This window comes from Phacochoerus africanus, chromosome 2, assembly GCF_016906955.1.
Source record: "Phacochoerus africanus isolate WHEZ1 chromosome 2, ROS_Pafr_v1, whole genome shotgun sequence".
Taxonomy (NCBI): domain Eukaryota; kingdom Metazoa; phylum Chordata; class Mammalia; order Artiodactyla; family Suidae; genus Phacochoerus; species Phacochoerus africanus.
In genome coordinates, this window is record NC_062545.1 from 28,958,420 (window position 1) to 28,981,074 (window position 22,655).

Here is a 22,655-nt window from a genome sequence, read left to right on the forward strand (position 1 = left end):
TTATCACCTGGAACCCAAAATCATCATTTTTAGACCTCATCTTAGATTTTTTATTAAATACAGACTTACCCAGGATGCTTTTCTAATTACCTTGGCCGTGTTCCTAACACTGTATAATTTAGTGAACTAATTTGCAATTTGCCTAAACTTCGCTTGAAGGAAATGTTATCGTGAAGGTGAGAGAAAAGCAAACCTTTCAAGTTAATGAATTGTAAATGAAATGATCGAGTCAGACCATGTTTTTGTGATGCTCGTCGTGCCCTGAGTAGGGCTCCCTAGATTGGTGAGCTGAGCTTCAGGGCTCCGCCCAGTGTGTCAACCATAGCTGTTCTGCTTTTATCTGTTTTCCATATTCCTTTGAAGAAAAGCTTCTGTCACTAAAACCAGAAAGATTTGAAGCCAGAGATTATGATTTCATCCAGATCTGATCAGAACCAGAGTCTTGGAGTTCCCGTTGTGGCTCAGTGGTTAACGAATCCAACTGGGAACCATGAGGTTTCGAATTCGATCCCTGGCCTTGCTCAGTGGGTTAAGGATCCGGCGTTGCCGTGAGCTGTGGTGTAGGTTGCAGAGCGGCTCGGATCCCGTGTTGCTGTGGCTCTGGTGTAGGCCGGTGGCTACAGCTCCAATTCAACCCCTAGCCTGGGAACCTCCATATTGCCGCAGGAGCGGCGCAAGAAATGACAAAAAAAAAAGAACCAGAGTCTTTTGTCTAGTCATTTTAGTTGAATGCTTTCACTGTAATTTGTAAGTTTTTTTTTTTTTTTACTCTCCTCTAAATGCAGAGTTGTCATGTTTTTGTTTTAGCAGTAGATATGATCATTCAAATAAATGTTTCCAAATTATGCCTAAATTTGATTTACTTGACTTAGTCTGGTGGACTCTTAAAAGAATGGGGACATTTTCCATATACTTAAATTTTTTCCCTGTAGTTCAGGATGAAGCTAAATCTGTGTAAGCAGTGCTAAAAAGTGAACACCAAAGTTGGTTAGTGGAAATTTGCAAAAGCAAAATAAAATGAGAATATATATGAGGTTTTTAATGAAGTTGCAAATATAAGTAATGTGTCTCTTTCTGAAGGGAAAGGTCAGTGTTGAGCATATAAAAATATACTGAGAGGGAACAGTGGATCTGTTATTTGTTTTGGTACGCAAGAAGAAAATAGATTTACTATTCATATACATTTCCATTACGCTGAAACCCATAAGTGATTTTTATAAACTGCTTTCTGTATATAATTGTTTTCTGCCAGCTCCATGTTGAGTTGGGTATAATTGGTTTCATTCTTTTTTTTTTTTTTTTGTCTTTTTAGGGCCGCATCTACGGCATATGGAAGTTCCCAGGCTAGGGGTTGAATTGGAGTTGAAGCTGCTTGGCCTACGCCACAGCCGCAGCAACACAAGATCCAAGCTGCATCCGTAGCCTGTACCACAGCTCATGGCAACGCCAGATCTTTAAACCACTGAGCAAGAACAGGGATTGAACTGTGTCCTCATGGATACTAGTTGGGTTCGTTACCCCTGAGCTACAATGTGAATTCCTAATTGGTTTCCTTCCTAAGATACCTTGCAATTTAACTGTTCTTTGTCCTAAATCTTTCTGTGTCATTGAAGGTAAGGTAAGGTAAGGCAGATGGTAGGCTGCTTGATTAGATCACATCTTTTACAGCTGTCCCTGGGATAGCATTGATACAGTTTCTGGGGAGGTGGTCAAAGAGCTAAGGAAGAATTAAGATCTGTGTTTACTTTTGGAGCCATCGCCATTGTCAAGAAGAAAATAAGCTAGGTGCTATTGTTTCTACTTTACATATCTGAGTCCCTCAATAGATTATGTGCTTTTGGGATCGGTTGATAACTTTTTCATTTCTGTATCTATTTTTCTCCTCAACATCAGGGCCAGTTATAGGTTATAGTTTTTAATGAATCAAGTATTTGTTTAATTCATGAATTAAAACTCCTATGCCAAAAAGTAATGATGTTTAGAGATATCTTCCTTAGGATGGTGCTTGAGTAAAAAAGATCTTAAGTGTCTGTCCTGTTGGAAGAATGGAGTTAGGGATATCAGTCTCAACCTCCTTCCTTTTTTCTTTTTGAGACTGCACCTATGGCATGTGAAACTCCCTGGCCCAGGGATTGAACCCAAGTCACAGCAGTGACCCAAGCTGCTGCAGTGACAATGCAGGATCCTTAACCCACTATGCCACAAGGGAAATCCTCAGCTTCCCATTTTATCCCTCCTATATGCAATGGATGAGTAACAAAGACCTATTGTATAGCATGGAGACTCAACACTCTGTAGTAACCTCTATGGGAAAAGAATCTGGAAGAGAATGGGTATATGTATAACTGATTCACGTTGCTGTACACCTGAAACTAACACAACATTGTAAATCAACTATACTCCAATAAAATTAAAAAAAAACTGATAAAACTATTTTTTTAATACTGATTTATCTCCAGGAACTTATTTGATGCCAATTTTTACAGAATCCCTCCTTTATGCCATCTGTTTTGATAGGGTTGGATTGCTAAGCTCTGGGCTCACACATTGAATTTCAGTTATTTTATAGGATATTTTCTTCTTATCTTAGTTTTTGGTAGTCTGTTTTTCTCCTGGGATCTTTCAAGTCTGTGTTTGTGTGGTTTGAGCCTGGCTACTTATCATTTCCACCTTAACAGACTCTAGCCACTTAGAGGAGATCATTTTTTTGGTCTGCAAGTTTAAGAAATATGAAGAGACAACTTCTCCAGCCTTCTGACCTGAGAGGATGTCAGTTGAGTTGCTTTAAACACTTTATTCCTGTCTTTGCTTTCTGTAGAGTAACTGCTGAAGAAAATGGTCATAATTTCCACACACCTCAAAAAGGACATTCTAGTGAAGATAACACTGTCGTTTCTTCTGATGTACTTGAGACTGTTTCCAAATCAGCTCTTCCATCCCACACCATTCAAGCATCAGAAGAGCAGAGCTCAACACCAACACCAGTGAAAAAGTCTAGCAAACTGAGGCAGCAAATAGATATCAAAGCGGAACTGGAGAAGCGGCAAGGAGGAAAGCAGCTCCTCAACCTCGTGGTCATTGGTAACGCCCTTGGTTCTTCTGGGTTGTCAGTCAGCTGCCTGAGCCCAGTAACTTTCTTATGGCAGCATGGAAACTCATTTCATTCTGTGTTTCTGTGTGGGTGTAAATATATATGAAGCAAGGAGACATTGCATCATAATGTCAAGTTACCAAGGTCACTCTGGGTAAAGTAATGCCATGTTACCAAGGAGGTCATTAGACTTGGTTGTGGCCTTTTCACGTTGTGAACATTTGAAAATGGCATGTTTCGTTGACAATTTTAATTTCCAGAAGTTGAGGGCATTTCCCTCTTCTCGATAGAGACATGCTCTTTTTTTCTCCATTTAGTTAATTTTAACTATTACTTGGTAAAAATAGGTATTTATTACTCTAAACACTGATATGAACTATTGAATTACATATTCATGCAGTGCCTCAATGTGAGCAGCATCTGGAAAATGTACCTCGTATTAATCCTGAATCAATTTTCTTTAGGTCATGTTGATGCTGGGAAAAGTACTCTGATGGGCCATTTGCTTTATCTTCTGGGTAATGTAAACAAAAGAACTATGCATAAGTATGAACAAGAGTCTAAGAAGGCTGGCAAAGCTTCGTTTGCATATGCATGGGTCTTGGATGAGACTGGAGAAGAAAGGGAAAGGTAGTCAACTATATTTCAAAATTTTCATTCTGAAATGGTATATAGCATTTTAAATAAGTATGTAATATGTGTTGAGTATGCATGAAACAAAGCATGAAATGTTTTAGAGACTTCTTAGAAAAAAGCTTTTAATTATCAGGGAAATAATATTATTGTAATTTTCATTGTAATCTGTATACATTTTTTACTCTTCCTGATTCTATGAGAATTGTTTAAAAGAATGTTTATCAAAATTGTTTTTAAAAACACAGAGAAAAAGGCAATAAATACTTAGCTATCTTTTCCTGTGGGACAAGTTTCAGTTGTCACTTTTCTTACTGTGACATTATCGTGATTTTGAATTAACATTAGAAGCAAGACTTAATTTAAAATGTATATATATTAATATATGCTTACATATATAATTAATAGGTTGTAAAGGAAAGGTAACTTTTTGTAGTAAAAACAAAAACAAAATGAACATTAAATTCAAATTACCAGACTTAATTCATCTTTATACTTTCTGTACTCTCTCTCTCTCTCTCTCTCTCTATATATATATATATATATATATATTTTTTTTTTTTTTGTCTTTTGTCTTTGTAGGGCTGCACCCATGGCATATGGAGGTTCCCAGGCTAGGGGTCAAATTGGAGCTGTAGCTGCTGGCCTGTGCCACAGCCACAGCAATGCCAGATTCAAGCTGCATCTTCGCCCTACACCACAGCTCACGGCAACACCGGATCCTTAACCCACTGAGCGAGGCCAGGGATGGAACCTGAAACCTCATGGTTCCGAGTCGGATTTGTTTCTGTTGCGCCACGATGGGAACTCCTGTACTATATTTTTATGAGATGGAGTCAGCAAGTAACTAACACTGTCTCCTACCATATAGATCTAATTTACTCAATTACTCCTGTATATGTTATTGTGTTCAATGTTAACTTTGAGGAGATTCTGAGAGAACACTGCTACTCATGTATCTCTGGCAAAAGACTTGCTTTGGAGTCTTTTTAGAGTGGTAATATATTTCATGTTAGAACTGTTTAGGGATGGGGGAGCCATTGGCACCTTTGTCAGGAAAGAAAGAGGACACCTTATAATTAGGTGAAATGGCAAGTATACCTACTATGTCAAAATAATAAAGACTCTGAAAGCTAAATCAACAAAGAATTTACTGTGTGTTCTCTGATGTCTTCATTCTGAATATGATTAAAGAATATATTTGGATTTCATATCTTTTAAAAATCTATATGTGTATTTTCTTGGAGTATTGGATAGTCTACATTATAATGTATAAGATAATTCTCAATAAAGCATGTCACAGTATTCCTTAGCTCTTCTGGTAAATAGAGTTTATGTTGTAGTGATTTGGGTTTTGTTTTGTTTTTTTCTTATAGGTGTCTTTTTCACTCTTTATAGTATCACAAGCTTGTTTTACAACCTAGTAAGAAAAAATAGTTGGACAGTTGCAATTTTTTTGGAAAACAAATATTGGAAGACAGTAGGATTTTGTATGATAGCAGTATTAGAAGACTGAATAATTCCTGCCTATCAGCTTATCAAGCAGATTATTAAAGTATATGGCTTTTTAGGTTTGTTTTGTTCCATCTATTAAGTGGGTAAAGAGATTGAGGATAGTATAATTTAAGTTAGAAGGGCTTGCATGAATTAGTTTATATGTGAGTAGTTGAATGGGCAAGTGAGCTAATAATCTTATCTCTTTCTTAGAATAATTAATACTTGTAGTGTTTTTAAATAATAAACCTGCTGGCCGGCTGTCATATGTTTGCTGCTGGAAGTTCTCTGTGGTTTAGCATGCTAGAATTTTTTAGAATATTCCTTTGTTCTGTAGATAGAAGCAGCTTCCAGATACATAATGGGCTTTTTAATTCAACACTATATTCCCTCATAGCATTTCAAAAATACAAGTTGCTTATCCCACCATGTTAAATATTTATAAATCCTCTGTTCTCATGTGCTAGACATATATGAGTAGTATGAGTGACATTTTCATATCCTTTCAGTTACAAAGGTGGAGCAGAACTGGGTCAAAAAAAATGTGTTCAAAGCAGACCAGGGAGAAACTCAGACTCAGCCTTAGTTTATCACTGTTCTCAAGCAGTTATTTGGGGATTATTAAACAGAATTAAGGATGACTTTTGCAAACTCATATAGCCCATGGTTTTGAATTAAACTAGAATAACTTGACTAAGGAGACCCATGGTTAGCTTACTGCTAGGGTGAACACATAATTTACTGTTGTAATTATTGGGACACTTTGGTAGTCAAAGGAAGTGTTCAGTTCTTACTTTGGACTATTCTGGCCAAACCAGGATGAATAAGTACCCAGTTTGTTGCCGACCTGACTTCCCTTTCTAAATTCCTAAAGTCTAGAAAGATTTGGTGCTTTTGTAGGCTCTTCTGAGCTTTTTTTTTTTTTTTTTTTTTTGTGGTCTTTTTAGGGCCACACCCACGGTGTATGGAGGTTCCCAGCCTAGGGGTTGAATCAAAGCTGTAGCCGCTGGCCATGACCACAGCCACAGCAACAGCAACACTTCCTGGGCTTTTTTTATAATCTGAACCTACATTTTTATGGATAAGAAGAGGCACTGTGTTGGACTCAAAGAAGGATGACATGGGATGCAAAACCACTACCATTCCTCTCTCAATTTTTAAAAAATTGTGCATCGCCTTTGATATTTCCTGTTTGCTAAATGTCTAACATACTGACAAACCTGCAAATGAAAGTTTTATAGGTTTATTTCTATAATTAGTAAAGCCTACCTATTGGTAGTCATTCTTCATTTTTATCTTTTTTCATGCGCAGTATTTATTGTTCCCCACTCCAGAGAGGTCTCTATATAGTATTTTTGTTCACAATCTGCACTACTTCTTACTTCAAAAAAAAAAAAAAAGGGAAATGGGAAATATTAGTCATTTTGGTTAAGTGATTATTTTAAAGTCATACGGGTGTAATTCTGTTACAGTAGAAGTTCTACCGAGCCTAGTTATTCAACATAATAGACAATATAATAGAATTCCCAGGAGTTCCTGTTGTGGCGCAGTGGTTAACGAATCTGACTAGGAACCATGAGGTTGCAGGTTCTATCCCTGGCCTTGCTCAGTGGGTTAAGGATCCGGCGTTGCCATGAGCTGTGGTCGCAGACGCGGCTCGGATCCTGTGTTGCTGTGGCTCTGGTGTAGGCCGGCAGCTATAGCTCCTATTGGACCCCTAGCCTGGGAACCTCCATATGCCGCGGGAGCGGCCCTAGAAAAGACAAAAAAAAAAAAAAAGAATTCCCATTATTGCTTAAGACTTTAGACTGTCATTTTGCCTATATTATTAAATAATTTACTCCATAACACTGATGATTTCTATAGTGCATTCTAACCATTTTGTGTTTTCTTTAAGGGGAGTAACAATGGATGTTGGTATGACAAAGTTTGAGACTACAACCAAAGTTATTACATTAATGGATGCTCCAGGCCATAAGGATTTCATTCCAAATATGATTACAGGAGCAGCCCAGGTACCAGATATTTTCTTAACCGAAGTATACTAATTGTATATAAAATTTCCTGATGTTGAAGTTTTAATTCCAGGATTATAACTTTTAAAATATTAAAATTTAAAATTTTAACTTATTAAAGAATTTGAAAAAATAGAGAAATATTATATTTTTCATGATCTCTTTATTGGTACTTTATAAAACCTTTTCCTTTTTTTTTTTTGTTTGTTTTTCTTTTTTCTTTTTAGGGCCCCACCCATAGCATATGGAAGTTTCTAGGCTAGGGGTCTAATTGGAGCTGCAGCTACCAGCCTACACCACTGCAACACAGAATCTAAGCCACGTCTGCAACCTATACCACAGCTTACAGCGATGCCATATCCTTAACCTACTGAGAGAGGCCAGGGACCCAATCCGTACTCTCTTAGATACTGATCTCTTAGATACTCTCTTAGATACTAATTCCATTGTGGCTTACCCAGTGAGCCACAGTGGGAACTCCTAAAACCTTTTCTGATTTATTACAAAGAAGCAAATGTAGGAGCTTCCTGGTGGCCTACCAGTTAAAGATTCAGCTTTGTCACTTCTGTGGCTTGGGTTCAGTCCCTGGCCTGGGAACTTCCACATGCTGTGAGCACAGCCAAAAAAAAAAAAAAAAAAAAAAGCAAATGTTTAAAAGCTACAAATAGTAAAAATAATTATAAGGTGCTTGATGAGGCATAGCTTTATGTTTCATTAACAAGTTGGAGTGAATATTTCAATATCTACCTCTTTATTTATATTCAAGTCGTATATCTTTTTAAAGAGCTAATTTATGCAGAAATACTGAGGCTTGGAAGTTTATCCCTATGGTTTATTCACTTTTTTTTTGTCCATGCCTGTGGTATGCAAAAATTCCCAGACAAGGGATGAAACCTGCACCACACCTGTAACCAGGGCCACAGCAGTGACAACGCTGGATCTTTAACCCGCTGATCCATGAGGGAACTCTTATTTACTTTCTTTATAGGATGAAGAAACAATTACAGGGGAGCTTCTTGGTGGCCTAGTGGTTAAGGATCCAGCATTGTCACTGCTGTGGTGCAGGTTGATCCCTGGCTTAGGAACTTCCACATGCCATAGGTGTGGCCAAAACCAATTGCTACTTGTAAACTTACATGATTCTTAATGAGGGTGCTGAAAAAAGGGAAAGATAATTGCTTTAAATAACTGAAATAATGAAAATAGCACTATGCATATAGGACATTAGTTTCTTCTATAATAGATTATTATTGGAAAATATGGAGAGTTCAAAAGTTTGCTGGTGTCACTTGGCAAAAGTGTTCAGCAATTGGCCATTTTCTGAGTTCTTCCACCCACTTAAAGGGAATGTTTATAAACAAATTTTATGAGCATTTGTCAACCTAAAAAAGGTAATATATAAATAAATTCAACATATTTGAAGATAAATTCAAATTAAAGTTGATTGTATTTAAGAAAGTTAGGGAAAGGGGGAGGGAGTGGGATGGACTGGGAGTTTGGGGTTAGTAGATACGAACTATTGCATTTGGAGTGGATTAGTGATGAGATCCTTCTGTATAGCACAGGAGCTGTATCTCGTCACTTGTGATGGAACATAATGGAGGATAATGTGAAAAAAGAATGTGTGTATATATGTATTTATGTGTGTATGACTGGGTTACTTTGCTCTACAGCAGAAATTGACAGAACAATGTAAATCAACTATAATAGAAAAAATGAAAACCTGAAAAAAAACGATATTTTGGAATATTATTTTAAGGTCCATGGACTGAATGAGATAATGAAGATTGAAAAGTGATCATTATCACAGTTGATTGAGTACTAAACACAGACTAGACACTGTACTAGGTATTTAGGTTAATCTAATCCTTATAACAACTCTGTAAAATACATATTATCCTCATTTGATATATTTATCTTATTTTTATTTATTTTTATGGCTGCACCTGCAACATCTGGAAGTTTTTCGGCCAGGGATTGAATCTGAGCTGTAGCTGCCACATATGCCACAGCTGTGACAGTTGCTGGATCCTTTAACCCACTGCACTGGACTGGGGATTGAACCTGTGCCTCCACAGTGACCAGACCTGCTGCAGTTGGATTCTTAACTCCGACTTTTATTTTTTCATTTTATTATTTTATGATCTGGCCTGTGGCCTGTGGAAATTCCTAGACCAGGGATCAAACCTGCACCACAGCAGCAACCCGAGCTGCTGCAGTGACAATGCCGTATTCTTGACCCACTGCATCACAAAGGAACTCCCATATTATCTCCATTTTAAATTGATGTACTTCTCATTGCATTTACCAAAGGATGCAATATACTTTTCTCTTTATTTCCTTGTGCATACGTGTATGTGTGTGTGTGTATGTTTTCATTCAGTGAATTGAATGCCTTCTATGTGCTAAGCATAATGGTAGGCAACATGGGGGTATGATGGACTATACAGCATATTTTGATAGTTTAATGGGAGAGGCAGACACCAGTATAAGCAATTATAGTAAAATGTTTTTTTAATCCTAACATCTTAGAGTCTAGAGAAATCATAAACAACATTTATTTCAAATTCCTGATGGTATTAAGCTAGGGAAGGACTTCAGAAATTACATAATTGAATTCCATTATATGACAAATGAAGAAATAGGCTCAAAGATATTGTTACTTACCCAGGGTACAAAATACTGCTGAAGGCTTTCTGGATACAAAGATGCATAATAGGACATGCTGCCTTTCCTCAAGGAAATCATAGGGTAGGAGGATAGGAAGGTAAGACCTGAGGATGAAATGCTAACACGGATGTTCTGTAAGAGGAATATACACAGTACACATGATGGATGAGGAGAGGTTGCTTTTTCCACTCAGAAGCCTTGAAGCTATCCTGGGGGGTATTCTTCTGAATCCTTGAAAATGTGTAGGTGTCTGAGCTCCCAAAGACAAGCTATTCCTTCGAAAGATAGAGGAATTGCCTAGTAATTTTTTTGAGATGGTAATAGGAAAGAGGATTAGGAAGGATACTTTTTGACTTAATACCAATTCAATGAATTTCAAATTTTAGCACAAGAAAGTAAATATAATTTGACAGTTATTTGTAAAACTTGATGAGAAGGAGATTTACAGACATTGAACCTAGGATTTGGAAAGCAGGTCTGGGTTCTTTATATAAACTGCACTTACCCCTCAGTGTTTCTGTGATGTGAGACCGCTGTCTATATGCCTGAGGTGTAAGACCTGGTAGTGACATACATGAGTGAAAGAGCTAGTTTTCAAATCAGTTGCTTTAGTTTGTGCTCTTAACTAAGAATCCTTAATCAAAAGAGCTAGATCTTATTGAAGAAATGAGTTTAACATAAGTTATGGAGGTTTGGCTATGAATGCTGCATTTAAGAGTAGATGTAAAGCAGAAGTATTTGGGTAAGAATAAAGGGAAAAAAGAATAGAAATAATAGTGTAAATTGCCCCTACCAAAGTATGTACATGATATATGTGTGTATATATATATATAGTCTTTTTTGCCTTTTCTAGGGCTGCTCCCGCGACATATGGAGGTTCCCAGGCTAGGGGTTGAGTCAGAGTTGCAGCCGCCGGCCTACGCCAGAGGCACAGCAACGTGGGATCCGAGCCGTGTCTGCAGCCTACACCACAGCTCACGGCAACTCCGGATCCTTAACCCACTGAGCAAGGGCAGGGATCGAACCCGCAACCTCATAGTTCCTAGTCGGATTCGTTAACCGCTGAGCCACAACGGGAACTCCCTGTACATGATATTTCTGATTTAAATTATAAAGTTGTGTTCAAAGGCAAGTATCTGATAGATTCTTTACTTATGACCATTTCATGACCATTTCATTTTCTGTCATGGTGAGGATTATATGATAATGTATGTGAAAAATCTTTAAAAACTAATAGCAGAAACATGAATTATCATTGAGGAAACAACAAAGAGAAACACTGTTGTGGACTCTCTTCTGATCGAAAGGCCAGAGCACTTGATGTGAATGGAGTATGAGAACCCTTGTGAAAAAAATGACTATCACTCTGAGATAGCTGAAGAGGGGAGTGCCAAATTTAGATATTATATCCTGGATTACAGAAAAGCAGATTTCTATAAGAACAGGTATGCATGTGAGGCAAAAACTGTAAAAGGGATAAATGAAAGATAAGAGTGTTCATTTAAGAACTATCCTGACGGTGCACTGACAGAAATCATTGATGAGAATGGAGGAACACCTGAGGTTGCACAAATGGTTGTCAAAGACTGCGTCCATATGATGTAAGTGGAGTCACACACAGAAAGAAGCATCAACACAAAAGAATAGTGGGAACCTGTAAAACTAATATCAATAAGGCCAAAGAAGAAAAAGAGCTAAGTTTAGAGAATTCCTTTTTTGTGTGTAAATGGAATATAAGAGGAGAAATGTCTTTCATCTGATTTTCAAATTGGTCCACAAAGTTTAGGGAACTTTGTTATTCAAGTTCTTTTTCCATGGCTCTAGAAGGTAAATATTTTGTTTTTATTTTTATTTTTTTGCCTTTTTTTTAGGGCCTCACCTGTGACATATGGACGTTTCCAGGCTAGGGGTCCAATCAGAGCTGCAGCTGCTGGCCTTTGCCACAGCCACAGCAACGCTGGATCTGAACCGCATCTGTGACCTACACCACATCTCACAGCAACACTGGATCCTTAACCCATTGAGCGAAACCAGGGATCAGACCTGCATCCTCATGCATCCTAGTTGGGTTCATTAACCGCTGAGCCACGAAGGGAACTCTGAATATGCTATTTTTTGAAAATTCATTTATTCACAACTTTTCATCATTATAAACAATACTCCGACAAATATATTTGTAGATCCATAATTATTTCTCTAGGATAAATTCCTAAACATAGAGTTGGTGGGAAGCAAAATAGATATAATTTTAAGGCTCTTGGTACTCATTGTGACAATGCCCTCCAAAAAGGTGGTGGCCTTACAGTCCCACAGGTGGTGTATATTAATGCCAATCACCCTGCACTCTTGCCTATGTAATTAATTTTGTCTTTTACCAATGTGATTCATGAAAGTGGTAGAAGGGAGGAATGTGCTGATGTGTTTTTAATGTCCTTTTTGTTGGTTTGTAATAAATTTGAATTTTTCAGTGTTTATTGGCCATTCATATTTCTTCTTTAGCAAGTTATTTGCTTGTATCCTTTAACTAGCTTTCTGTGAAGCTATGACTTTTTTCTTTTTTTGGTAAAGGCTCAAGTTTAAGATTGTAACTTTTACCTTAGAAATTACATGTTTCAAATATTTGTGGCTGTTGACTTATGTTTCAATTTTTTTCCTCCATTGCCCAGTTATTGTAATTGTTATGTAGTCAAACATGGAAATTTTTTATTCTCTATGTCATTTATTTTTTGGCCATATGCTAGAATTTTTTCCTATTTAAAATTTTAATCCATTGGTGTAATTCCTTTGATTTGGTGTCAAGTTATAATCTGCCTTTAAAATCTGACCCAACATCGTCGATTTAATAGTCTGTCCTTTGAATTAAAATGATGTGACATTATTTCTAGGGTTTTTTTTTTTTTTTCCTCTTTTTTAGGCAGATGTAGCTGTTTTAGTTGTAGATGCCAGCAGGGGAGAGTTTGAAGCTGGATTTGAGACTGGGGGACAGACACGAGAACATGGCCTCTTGGTTCGTTCTCTTGGAGTAACCCAGCTTGCTGTTGCAGTCAATAAAATGGATCAGGTATTTAAAGCCTTTGTGAGAATTCATTTGAGATGCTAATTAAGATGATGTTAGGGAACTGTATCCGATCACTTGTAATGGAACATTATAGAAGATAATATGAGGAAAAGAATGTATGTATATGTATGACTGGGTCATTTTGATGTACTGCAGAAATTGAAAGAACATTGTAAATTAACTATGATGATTAAAAAAAAAACAAACCAAAAAAGGATCCTGTCCTATCATATTGAGGACCTTAGATGTGACTAGTATACACATTGTATTCGTACAATTGTCATATTTTAAAAAATAAATTCATTTTTTATTTTATTGAAGCATAGTTGATTTAAAATGTATTAATTTCAGATGTACAGCAAAGTGATTCAGTTATATAAATATATAAACCATTCTTTTTTAGTTTTTTTTACATAGTTCTTTTATAGTATCATTGCTACATATGCCTTTTATTTTCCCTGTATTTTAATCTGAAAATTTTCAAACATAAAGATGAAAGGATTTTATAGTAAACACCTATATTATATCTGCTAATTAGTATTCTACCACTTGGCTTGATCACATTTTTGTCTATCTACCCCTGTATCCATTCTTTAATCCATCTTATTTTGACATGAATTTCCATGTAAGTTACAGACATTGTTTTTTTTTTTTTTGTCTTTTTGCCATTTCTTGGGCTGCTCCCGCAGCATATGGAGGTTCCCAGGCTAGGGCTCCAATCAGAGCTGTAGCCACCAGCCTACGCCAGAGCCACAGCAACATGGGATCCGAGCCGCGTCTGCAACCTACACCACAGCTCACGGCAACGCCGGATCGTTAACCCACTGAGCAAGTGCAGGGATCGAACCCACAACCTCATGGTTCCTAGTCGGATTCTTTAACCACTGCGCCATGACGGGAACTCCTGACAGACATTGTTATATTTACCCCTAAATACTATTGCATGAGACTGGTTAACTAGAGTTCCTATTATATGTACATATACTAAGAAGTCTATTTGACTGGAGATTGGGGTGTGTCAGTAATTTTTTTTTTGGTATTTGGTCCAAGCACAACTTAATAAGTTACTTACTTTTTCTCCTCACATTTGAAGTCACTTTTAGCATATACAAAAAGTTTTACATATATTGGAGTTTGTTTCCAGGTTTTCTGTTGCAGGAAAAGTTACTTATAGATCATACTGATAGTAAGATCTGACATTCTGAGCTAATTAAATTTTAATAGATTTTATATTTAATAAATTTTATAATTATATTTTATCATCTTATATTTTATTTCAGAAATTTAAATTTTATATATAGTATGGTCTAAAGTATAGTTTTAAAAATAAATTGGATCTTTATTAGGTTAATTGGCAACAAGAAAGATTTCAAGAGATTACTGGAAAGCTTGGGCACTTTCTTAAGCAAGCAGGTTTTAAGGTAAGATAATTTTATTTGGTTACTTTCATTAAGTCTTATCTTACTAATAGGAGAGGAAAAACTACTTTAGTATTCTTGTCTTGTTCAGAATGTTTAATTCTTTTTTTGTTTTTATCTCCCCTGGTATTATGTATATCTTATGTTCTTTGGATTACTTCGTCTTAGAAAATTACATATATTTATAAATTGGCTTGGATGTAGTATAAGTAGAAGATATTTTTTTTCACCTATTAAATTAGATGTATAGGTCTCGGTAGATCACAGAGGAATGTGGAAACTGGTAGAAAGTGTGAAATATGCCTATATTACCAGGTTAAACTGCTTGAGTGTTTTGGAATAAACTTGTAAATTTCCTACAAAATTGAAAGAGTTTAAAACTATTGGATCAGATAACCTCAGGGCAGTAGTTCTAGGATTTCTATTACTTTTTGTAAACTTGGTACAGTTATGATAATAGTGAACCTTTTAACTTTTTAAGAGCAATGCTGTATTAAGTTTCATGTGTTCCATCTTTTTTTTTTTTTTAATAGGAAAGTGATGTAGCTTTTATCCCTACAAGTGGTCTCAGTGGTGAAAATCTAATCACAAGATCTAAATCAAGTGAACTTACAAAATGGTATAAAGGACTATGTTTATTAGAACAAATTGGTAAGAATACTGACATTAATTCTAATGCATTATAAACTTGGTATTAATTATTACTTAGAATTCTTTATGGGGGACAGTCATGTATGTAAAAAGCATGGGATGTGTAGTCAGAGGAGCTGGGTTACCAGTTTTGAAATTACATATAGTATTTAAACTGAAGGTAAATTATTCTTGTTTAATTATCGAGGCTCATGCCTGCTACCCTGCCTGTCTCATAGACTGTCGTGACAGTAAATGAAAAAACACGTGTGGAAACATTTTATAAATTACAAGGTATTATATGAATGACAGTCAACTTGCTATTAAATATATTTTCTAGGAGATATGGACTATAATGAGCTCACTGGACATGAGTCCAAAATTATTTTTAAATTAAGCCTTGCTATTTTGCCATTTTTTCCAGATTCCTTCAAGCCCCCTCAAAGGTCTGTTGATAAGCCTTTTAGATTATGTGTGTCTGATGTTTTTAAAGGTAAGTGCTACCTCTGCTGGCCTTCTTCAGTATGGCCCCTATCTTTCCATTCTCTCTTGGTCTCTTGTTGGATGAAGTTACTATTTTTTTTTTTTTTAATTTTCCCACTGTACAGCAAGGGGGTCAGGTTATCCTTACATGAAGTTACTATTTTTGTCGTCAGAATGGTGCACAGTTCCAGTTACTTAACACCCTTGCCCAGAAAAATCTTCAATTTACTTACTGTTTCCTTATCTCATAATCATCTTCCAAGTATTAAAAAACCTTGATCCTTTATCTTTCTAGGCTCATAGTTTTTTTTCTTTTTTCTTTTTTCTTTTTTTTTTTTTCCCTGCCATTAGATTTCTTTAGTTTCTGTGTTCTTCAACCAAGGTGGATTGTTCACTATTTTTGATCACATAGGATCTTTTTGCTACTCTGTCCACCCATGTTGTGTTTGTTTCTCTTTCTTTTCTTGTCCATTTCCTGCCCATACATAGCAGTCTGGGTCCAATCAGAAGATAGATAGATACCACACATCGGTGAAACAGGAAGTTTATTATACATAATTAATATGATAAAAAAAAGACTATTAGGCAGTGGAGGAGAACCCAAGGAAGGACAGACTTAGAAGACGGTCAGACTTTGTTGGAGGGAGGTGCTATTTTAAATACCTAAGAATAAATCTAATGTGTACCAGACCCTACACAGGAAAGCATAAAAAGGAAATGGGATAAAATGACTTAATAAATAAAAAATATAACATCCTTACATACTGGAAAAATCCATATGGTAAAGATGTCAGCTAATCCCCAGATCTCCATTATCACAGAGCAGGCAGTGAAGAGTGGATTTGGAACGGAGCAGCAGTAAATCCATCACTGGTGAGGTCACCCACACACATACCCTAAGATGTCCCTCCGTGTTCTCTGTATCCTCTGTCATTGGATTTTTTCATGCAGTGTTGTAATTGTTGCTGTGCTGCTTATTTCACTTAGATTGTGAATTCCTCCAGGACAAGTACTATTACCTCTATATCCATATTTGCAGGACCTAGCTCAGTGCCTGGCACATAACACATTCTTAATAAATATTGTTTAATAAATAAATAAATAAGGTGCTTCACAAAAATCATTCAATGAAATTAAAATTATCATCATATTCCAGCATTCTGGTAGAAGAAGTATGATAATGCTTTTCAAAATGCCTATTTCTTTTTTTTTTTTGTTAGGAATGTTTGCTAACTCTATTTTTTCAATGCTTGCTAACTATTTTTTTACCTCCTATTCTTTCTTCAGGCTACTTCCTGGCTTCTGCTTACACTGCTTCCCTCAGTGTGTTCCCACTGAGATTTTCAAATGACTTCTTGGTTGCCAACGTCAGTACACATTTTTCGGTTCTATCTTACTTCCATCTTACTTGAATTTGGCATTACTTCTGAGGCTGGTAGCCACATTAACCTTGAAACTTTTCCCCCTTGGTTTCTGTGACCCACTTTCTCCTGCTCTTCTGTTTCTTTCACCTCTCTATATCTTCTCTGTGGGTTCCTCTTTCTTAACTCGTGTCCTATGACTTCATTCCTCTTCTCACTCTACCTGAACCTTTTGGACCAGCATCCATGAGTTCATCTATTCCAGCATCTTGTTGCTCCCCAAATTTCGAACCACACCTGTTCTCTCTGTCCGGATACATCTGCTATCTGCTGCTGGGCATGTCCACAGGGAGAGTACTCCCAAGCATACCATTCTCATGGATTTGATGTGATTGGTGCTCCCTGGAATTTATCTTTACCTCTGTGTCTTGCAGATACATCACATTCACCAAGGCTAAAATGGACCTTGTTCCTTAATTTCCTGTCTTGCAGTTAATGCTTCCTTATCTCAGATTTCTCTGTTTTTGCCATTATCCCCCACTTCCCTTAATCACCCTAAAACTGTCATACTTTATTCTCAAATTCTTGAGTTTATTCCCTTTCTACAGTTGATATATTCATGTCAGTCAGCCTCCCCTCCCAACACAGAAATCCCATCATGTCACTTCTCTATTCACAATTCTTTACTGGTTTCTCATTATTTAACTGAGGATGAGATTCAAGCCCTAAATGTGATTAATGAGGCCTCTTTAATATTTGTCCCACGCCCACCTCTTTTGCCTCCTGTCCTGCCTTTGGTCCCCTAATCAATTCCATGTAAATGACACATGGGTCTGCACATCCCACATTTGGTTATGACTGTCCCACATCTTGGTTACCTGGTAAACTCTGTTTCTTCTGCTTCTAAGTGCCCAGCTAAAGTGTAGTCATTCCCCCTCCTCATGGATTCTTTGATGCACCTTTTTCTTTTTTCCATTGAATATTATAAATAGCATTTGTCTCAGGACAATGTAATTGTTTTTGTCTTTCTCTTTGCTGAACTCCTTATGGGCTAGGGGCTTATATTTTCATCTCTTTATTCCCAGAGTTTAGCCCAGTGCCTAGTACTTAGTAAGCATTCAGTAAATGTTGAAGAAATGAATGAATTCCCACTTTTTCTGAAGTAAATATTTTTATTAGTACTTAGCATTCAGTAAATATTGGAGAAGTGAATGAATTCCCACTTTTCATGATGTAAGTATTTTTGTTTGTGAGAAAAGAGTAGAATGCCGTATTTAGTGGATCTATTTAAAATACTGAAATGTTCATCGAACTACTAGTTTTATATAACTAGTAGAGAACTAGGTATATAGCTAGCAGTATTAAACATCAGACAATATTGTTGTGTGAACCATAGTAAGATTTTGGCATGTTTTGCAGATCAAGGATCTGGATTTTGTGTAACTGGTAAAATTGAAGCTGGTTATGTCCAAACTGGTGACCGACTACTAGCAATGCCTCCTAATGAAACTTGCACTGCAAAAGGTATTCCTCTGCAAGGCTCTTTTGTTAAACAGCCCTTAAGTTGAGACAGCAGATTTTTAAAAGTAGTTTAGTTATTAACTCCAGAGTAAATAACCTCTTACTGAAATTGTAACTGACTGTCAAAATGATACTAACTGTTGAAGATAAAAATGTGAAAACATTAAACGATTTTTTTCTGTTGTGACTATGTATATATAAATGTGCATATAACATTCTAACTGTGGTAGCATTTTTTTTTTTTTTTCGACATTGATTCGAGAAGCCTGGCTAGGATTGAACCAGATGTATAGACACCTGTCGGATACATTTAAAATAGTTTTCAGTAGCAGAAATTATCTGACCCCATCCTGGTGCTAAATAGTCAATGGCAAAGCAGACTGCTACAGTCTGTTGTTGTGAAATGTGTATTTCAGAATTACTATAAATTAACAACCTTGAACGTGCTTATACCAAAAAAAAAATTACAGAAAGACCTAAGTAAGAAAATAAGATGCAAATACAGAGAAACCTAATCTTGAAAAGAGAAACTGAGCTAGTTTGAAGTGCCACAATTAGTGCTTTTGCATGTGGATTTAATATATGACCTTTCATAATATCTGATAACTGTTTCTTCGAATCATTTGACCTTACATGTATACATGTTTCTTCTTTTCTGAATTCTGCCTAAAAGTTTATAACCTAGCTTCCAAGTCTCTGTCTTAAACATAAAACCAAACATATACTATAAAATAATCCTATTCGTAACAATTTTAAGCTACTGTATAACCTACGGGTAATACTAAAATTTTTAAAAATTTCAGTCCTTTTCCTTCTGTTGCTCTCATTTATGGTTTATATTCAGAGTTGTACCTAAATAGTTTATGAATTTGAATATATATTTTATTTGAACTAATTTACTTACTTTAAAAGCTGGTTTCTTAAGGATTGTAAGAAATTAATGAATACCTGTTTAGGTAACAGAGTTTAACCTAAATTTGAAGATGAATAAGGAAGTGAAAGCCAAAGTTATTTCCATTTTACCTTTTTCTTTCTTCTTGTTTAGGGAGCAGGAAAATTCTGTGTAGATAAAAATAATACACACTTTTATAAGAAGAACCATTTTCCAAAGACCTGTTGTTTTCATGTTTAGATCTCTGCCTTTGTTTCTTAAAGTGATCAAGAGCTACAATTTGAAATAGTAATTTCTTTTTAAGTTAAAGGCCTTTTGATAATAGGAAATTAAAAAATATATATATAATCAGTAGACGTAAATTAAAACCACGACCCTAACCGTGGTCAGAGACCTTACAGATTGGCTCCTTTGTGACCTCCGAAATTATGACTTGGTCACCTCTGAAAGTTCTGCACTCTTTCCCTCTTTCCTTCCTGTCCCTACCCCACCAGAAAAACTCTAACCACTTATCTTTAATCCAGTGGTTCTTAAGGGAAACCATGTCAGAAGCACCACTTCCCTCCTTGAGAGCCAGCCTCTAACCCGGTGTGGAGATTCTCAGTCCTCAATTTCTCACCTTGTTGCTTTTGCTTGATTTACTTGATTGTTGAATGCACCCTTCTGTCTGAACACTTCAGGTGCTACTGTGGCTCACTAACCAGTAGTGTCCCAAAAAAGAGAACTGACTAAATCTGCTACCAACAAATGGAAATTCTAAATTATATTTCCACTTTATTAACATGTAAGTTCATAGAGTGTTAAAAAAGAATTTCTTTCTTCAATGAAGAAAGTCCTTAAAAGATAAAATCATAAATAGGGCAATGTGACATGTTTGGGGGAAGGAAATCAGATTATATATCATCTTGAGGAAATTTTGTATTGTTCATCAAACTTCAAGAAAGTTCTTCAAAATCCTAAGCTACAGGCAGTTTCTAGTCTATGTAAGTAGCTGGCTCCTGAAATCAGTTCCACCTTTCAAAACACAAGTCAGATATGGTCATTTGAAATTTACATTTAAAAATTAAATTAGATGAGTTGAAAATTTAGCAAACATTTTTAAGTATCATAATTGTCAACACTTCTGTAGTCCAGAACCTACCTCTTTGACACCTTGGTGATAGTTATGGCCCCCTTCTCAGATTAATGCCCATGTGCATCTACGTGAAGTTTTGAATAAAACTTCAGGTTGGTTCAGAGCTCTTAAAGTTCTTGAACTCCTCAAAAGTCTTGAAGAAACTCACTTACGAGTATGTTGTATGGGAAGAAGAAGTATTTTCAGAAAGATACGGGTGAATTGTATTTTATTGAAAACATGTCGGTGAAGAACTATTCCCCAGTGGTTGGGCTACCTGCTGTCTTCAGCAGAAGACTCAAATTCCAATGGAAAGGAATTTATGCCACAGAATCAGAAAATATGAGAAACCTTTTTTTTATTATTATTATTTTTTTTTGTCTTTTTTGTTGTTGTTGTTGTTGCTATTTCTTGGGCCGCTCCCGCGGCATATGGAGGTTCCCAGGCTAGGGGTCGAATCGGAGCTGTAGCCACCGGCCTACACCAGAGCCACAGCAACGTAGGATCCGAGCCGCGTCTGCAACCTACACCATAGCTCACGGCAACGCCGGATCGTTAACCCATTGAGCGAGGGCAGGGACCGAACCCGCAACCTCATGGTTCCTAGTCGGATTCGTTAACCACTGCGCCACGACGGGAACTCCCGAGAAACCTTTTAAAAGCCTTTATCCAAATACCTGAGTAGTATTGCCCTTTGCTGTTACACTCCAGGATTATCACTATGTAATAAAAGTATATAGAAACAGCTGTAATATAAGTATATATAGGATCACTTTTAAATTAAGTTTTCTCATGCTATTAATCACCTTTTCATATAACCATTTATCCTTGTGCATCTCTCTCTGGGAAGCAGTTCTTTTGAGCTGGGACTAGTGACAGGCTTGCCGAGAACACCATCCAACTGAGTACTGATTTCCTGTGGGTAACTCGAAGAACACAGGCGATTGTTTAGGTTGTTGTCTGATTAAAGCAAAGCCTAAGAGATTAAAATACTACTGAATACCTTCCCCAATCCCCTCTTTTATGTTATTAAAAATAATTGGGGAATTCTCACTGTGGCACTGTAGGTTAGGATCCAGTGTTGCCCCAGCTGTGGTGTAGGTTGCAGCTGTGGCTTGAATTCGATCCCTGTCCAGGGAACTGCCCTGGCCAGGGAACTTCCCTGTGCCTCGGGTTGGGGGAGGAATTGGAACTCTATGTACTGTTATGCCTGCATCCATTAATGGAAGAGAAGTTTTAGAATGAGGCCTGTTCAATGAATATACCAGTTATGTAAGTGAGTTTAAAAAATCTTGATTAAGTCAAAATCATCCTTTTATGGACAAATGCAAGACACTTTATGTTTAGGGTGGTGGTCCAGAAGAGTCAAGTCTAGAGGAAGTGTGTTTTCCTCAACGCTCACAGCTAACACTTCTCACTCTCTGTCCATTCATATTGAAAATGATGAGTAGTGACTGATGAGGCACAAGTCAGCCAAATTCCCTTGGTTGTTATGGGTTGATATTGAGGTGTTTCACTGTATGCTTTGGTTCTTACTCATTTCCAGGAATCACTCTGCATGATGAACCTGTCGACTGGGCAGCAGCGGGTGATCATGTTAGTCTTACGTTGGTTGGGATGGATATCATCAAAATCAAGTGAGTGAGAAAATGAGTTTAAGCGACCATTGTTTTGGATAGAGAACCTCAAAACACGTAAAATTTGCAATTCACCAGCTCAAATGAAAGAATGAGTATTAATCTGAATCTCATCTGGCCAAAAATAGGCGCTTATGAAAGTATATGAATGATAAACAAAACCTAAAGTTGAAATTAATACACGTCAGTACCTGTACCTGAGACATGTTCTTTGAAGGAAAACTGTAAGGTATAAAAGTGATATAAGGTTAATAATGGTGTAAAGCCATGCTTTAACCCAGAAGGGAATGTTCAGGAAAAGTCCCTAATTTACGTGCTTGCTTTATCTTGTAAATGGCTTTAGAGATATTTCTATTGGATGTGTATTTCATTCTCTCAAGTGCCTGCTCTCCCTTTTTTGTCTGTTTTTGTTTTGTTGTTGTTACAGTGTTGGCTGCATATTTTGTGGTCCCAAAGAACCCATTAAGGCTTGCACGCGTTTCAGAGCCCGAATCCTCATCTTTAATATTGAAATTCCTATCACTAAAGGATTTCCTGTAAGTTTTAAAACGTTTAATTGTTAACTGTTCTTATAAATTCAGTGTAACTTTATTCCACAATTAGTAACTCACTTTACAAGTGATGATGCTATTGTTATT

The 22,655-nt window shown here is 36.6% G+C and overlaps 1 protein-coding gene across 1 annotated transcript in view; it reads left to right on the forward strand.

Annotated features, from left to right (window-relative positions):
* HBS1L (HBS1 like translational GTPase) overlaps positions 1-22,655 on the forward strand; it is an 84,917-nt gene that overhangs the window by 52,802 nt on the left and 9,460 nt on the right. Inside the window, exons 6-15 of the mRNA XM_047758222.1 lie at positions 2,819-3,081; positions 3,556-3,721; positions 7,116-7,233; positions 12,818-12,964; positions 14,308-14,382; positions 14,913-15,030; positions 15,434-15,502; positions 18,273-18,377; positions 21,927-22,017; positions 22,445-22,553. Coding sequence (XP_047614178.1) covers positions 2,819-3,081; positions 3,556-3,721; positions 7,116-7,233; positions 12,818-12,964; positions 14,308-14,382; positions 14,913-15,030; positions 15,434-15,502; positions 18,273-18,377; positions 21,927-22,017; positions 22,445-22,553 — 1,261 coding nt within the window. The remainder of the gene's footprint in view (positions 1-2,818; positions 3,082-3,555; positions 3,722-7,115; positions 7,234-12,817; positions 12,965-14,307; positions 14,383-14,912; positions 15,031-15,433; positions 15,503-18,272; positions 18,378-21,926; positions 22,018-22,444; positions 22,554-22,655) is intronic.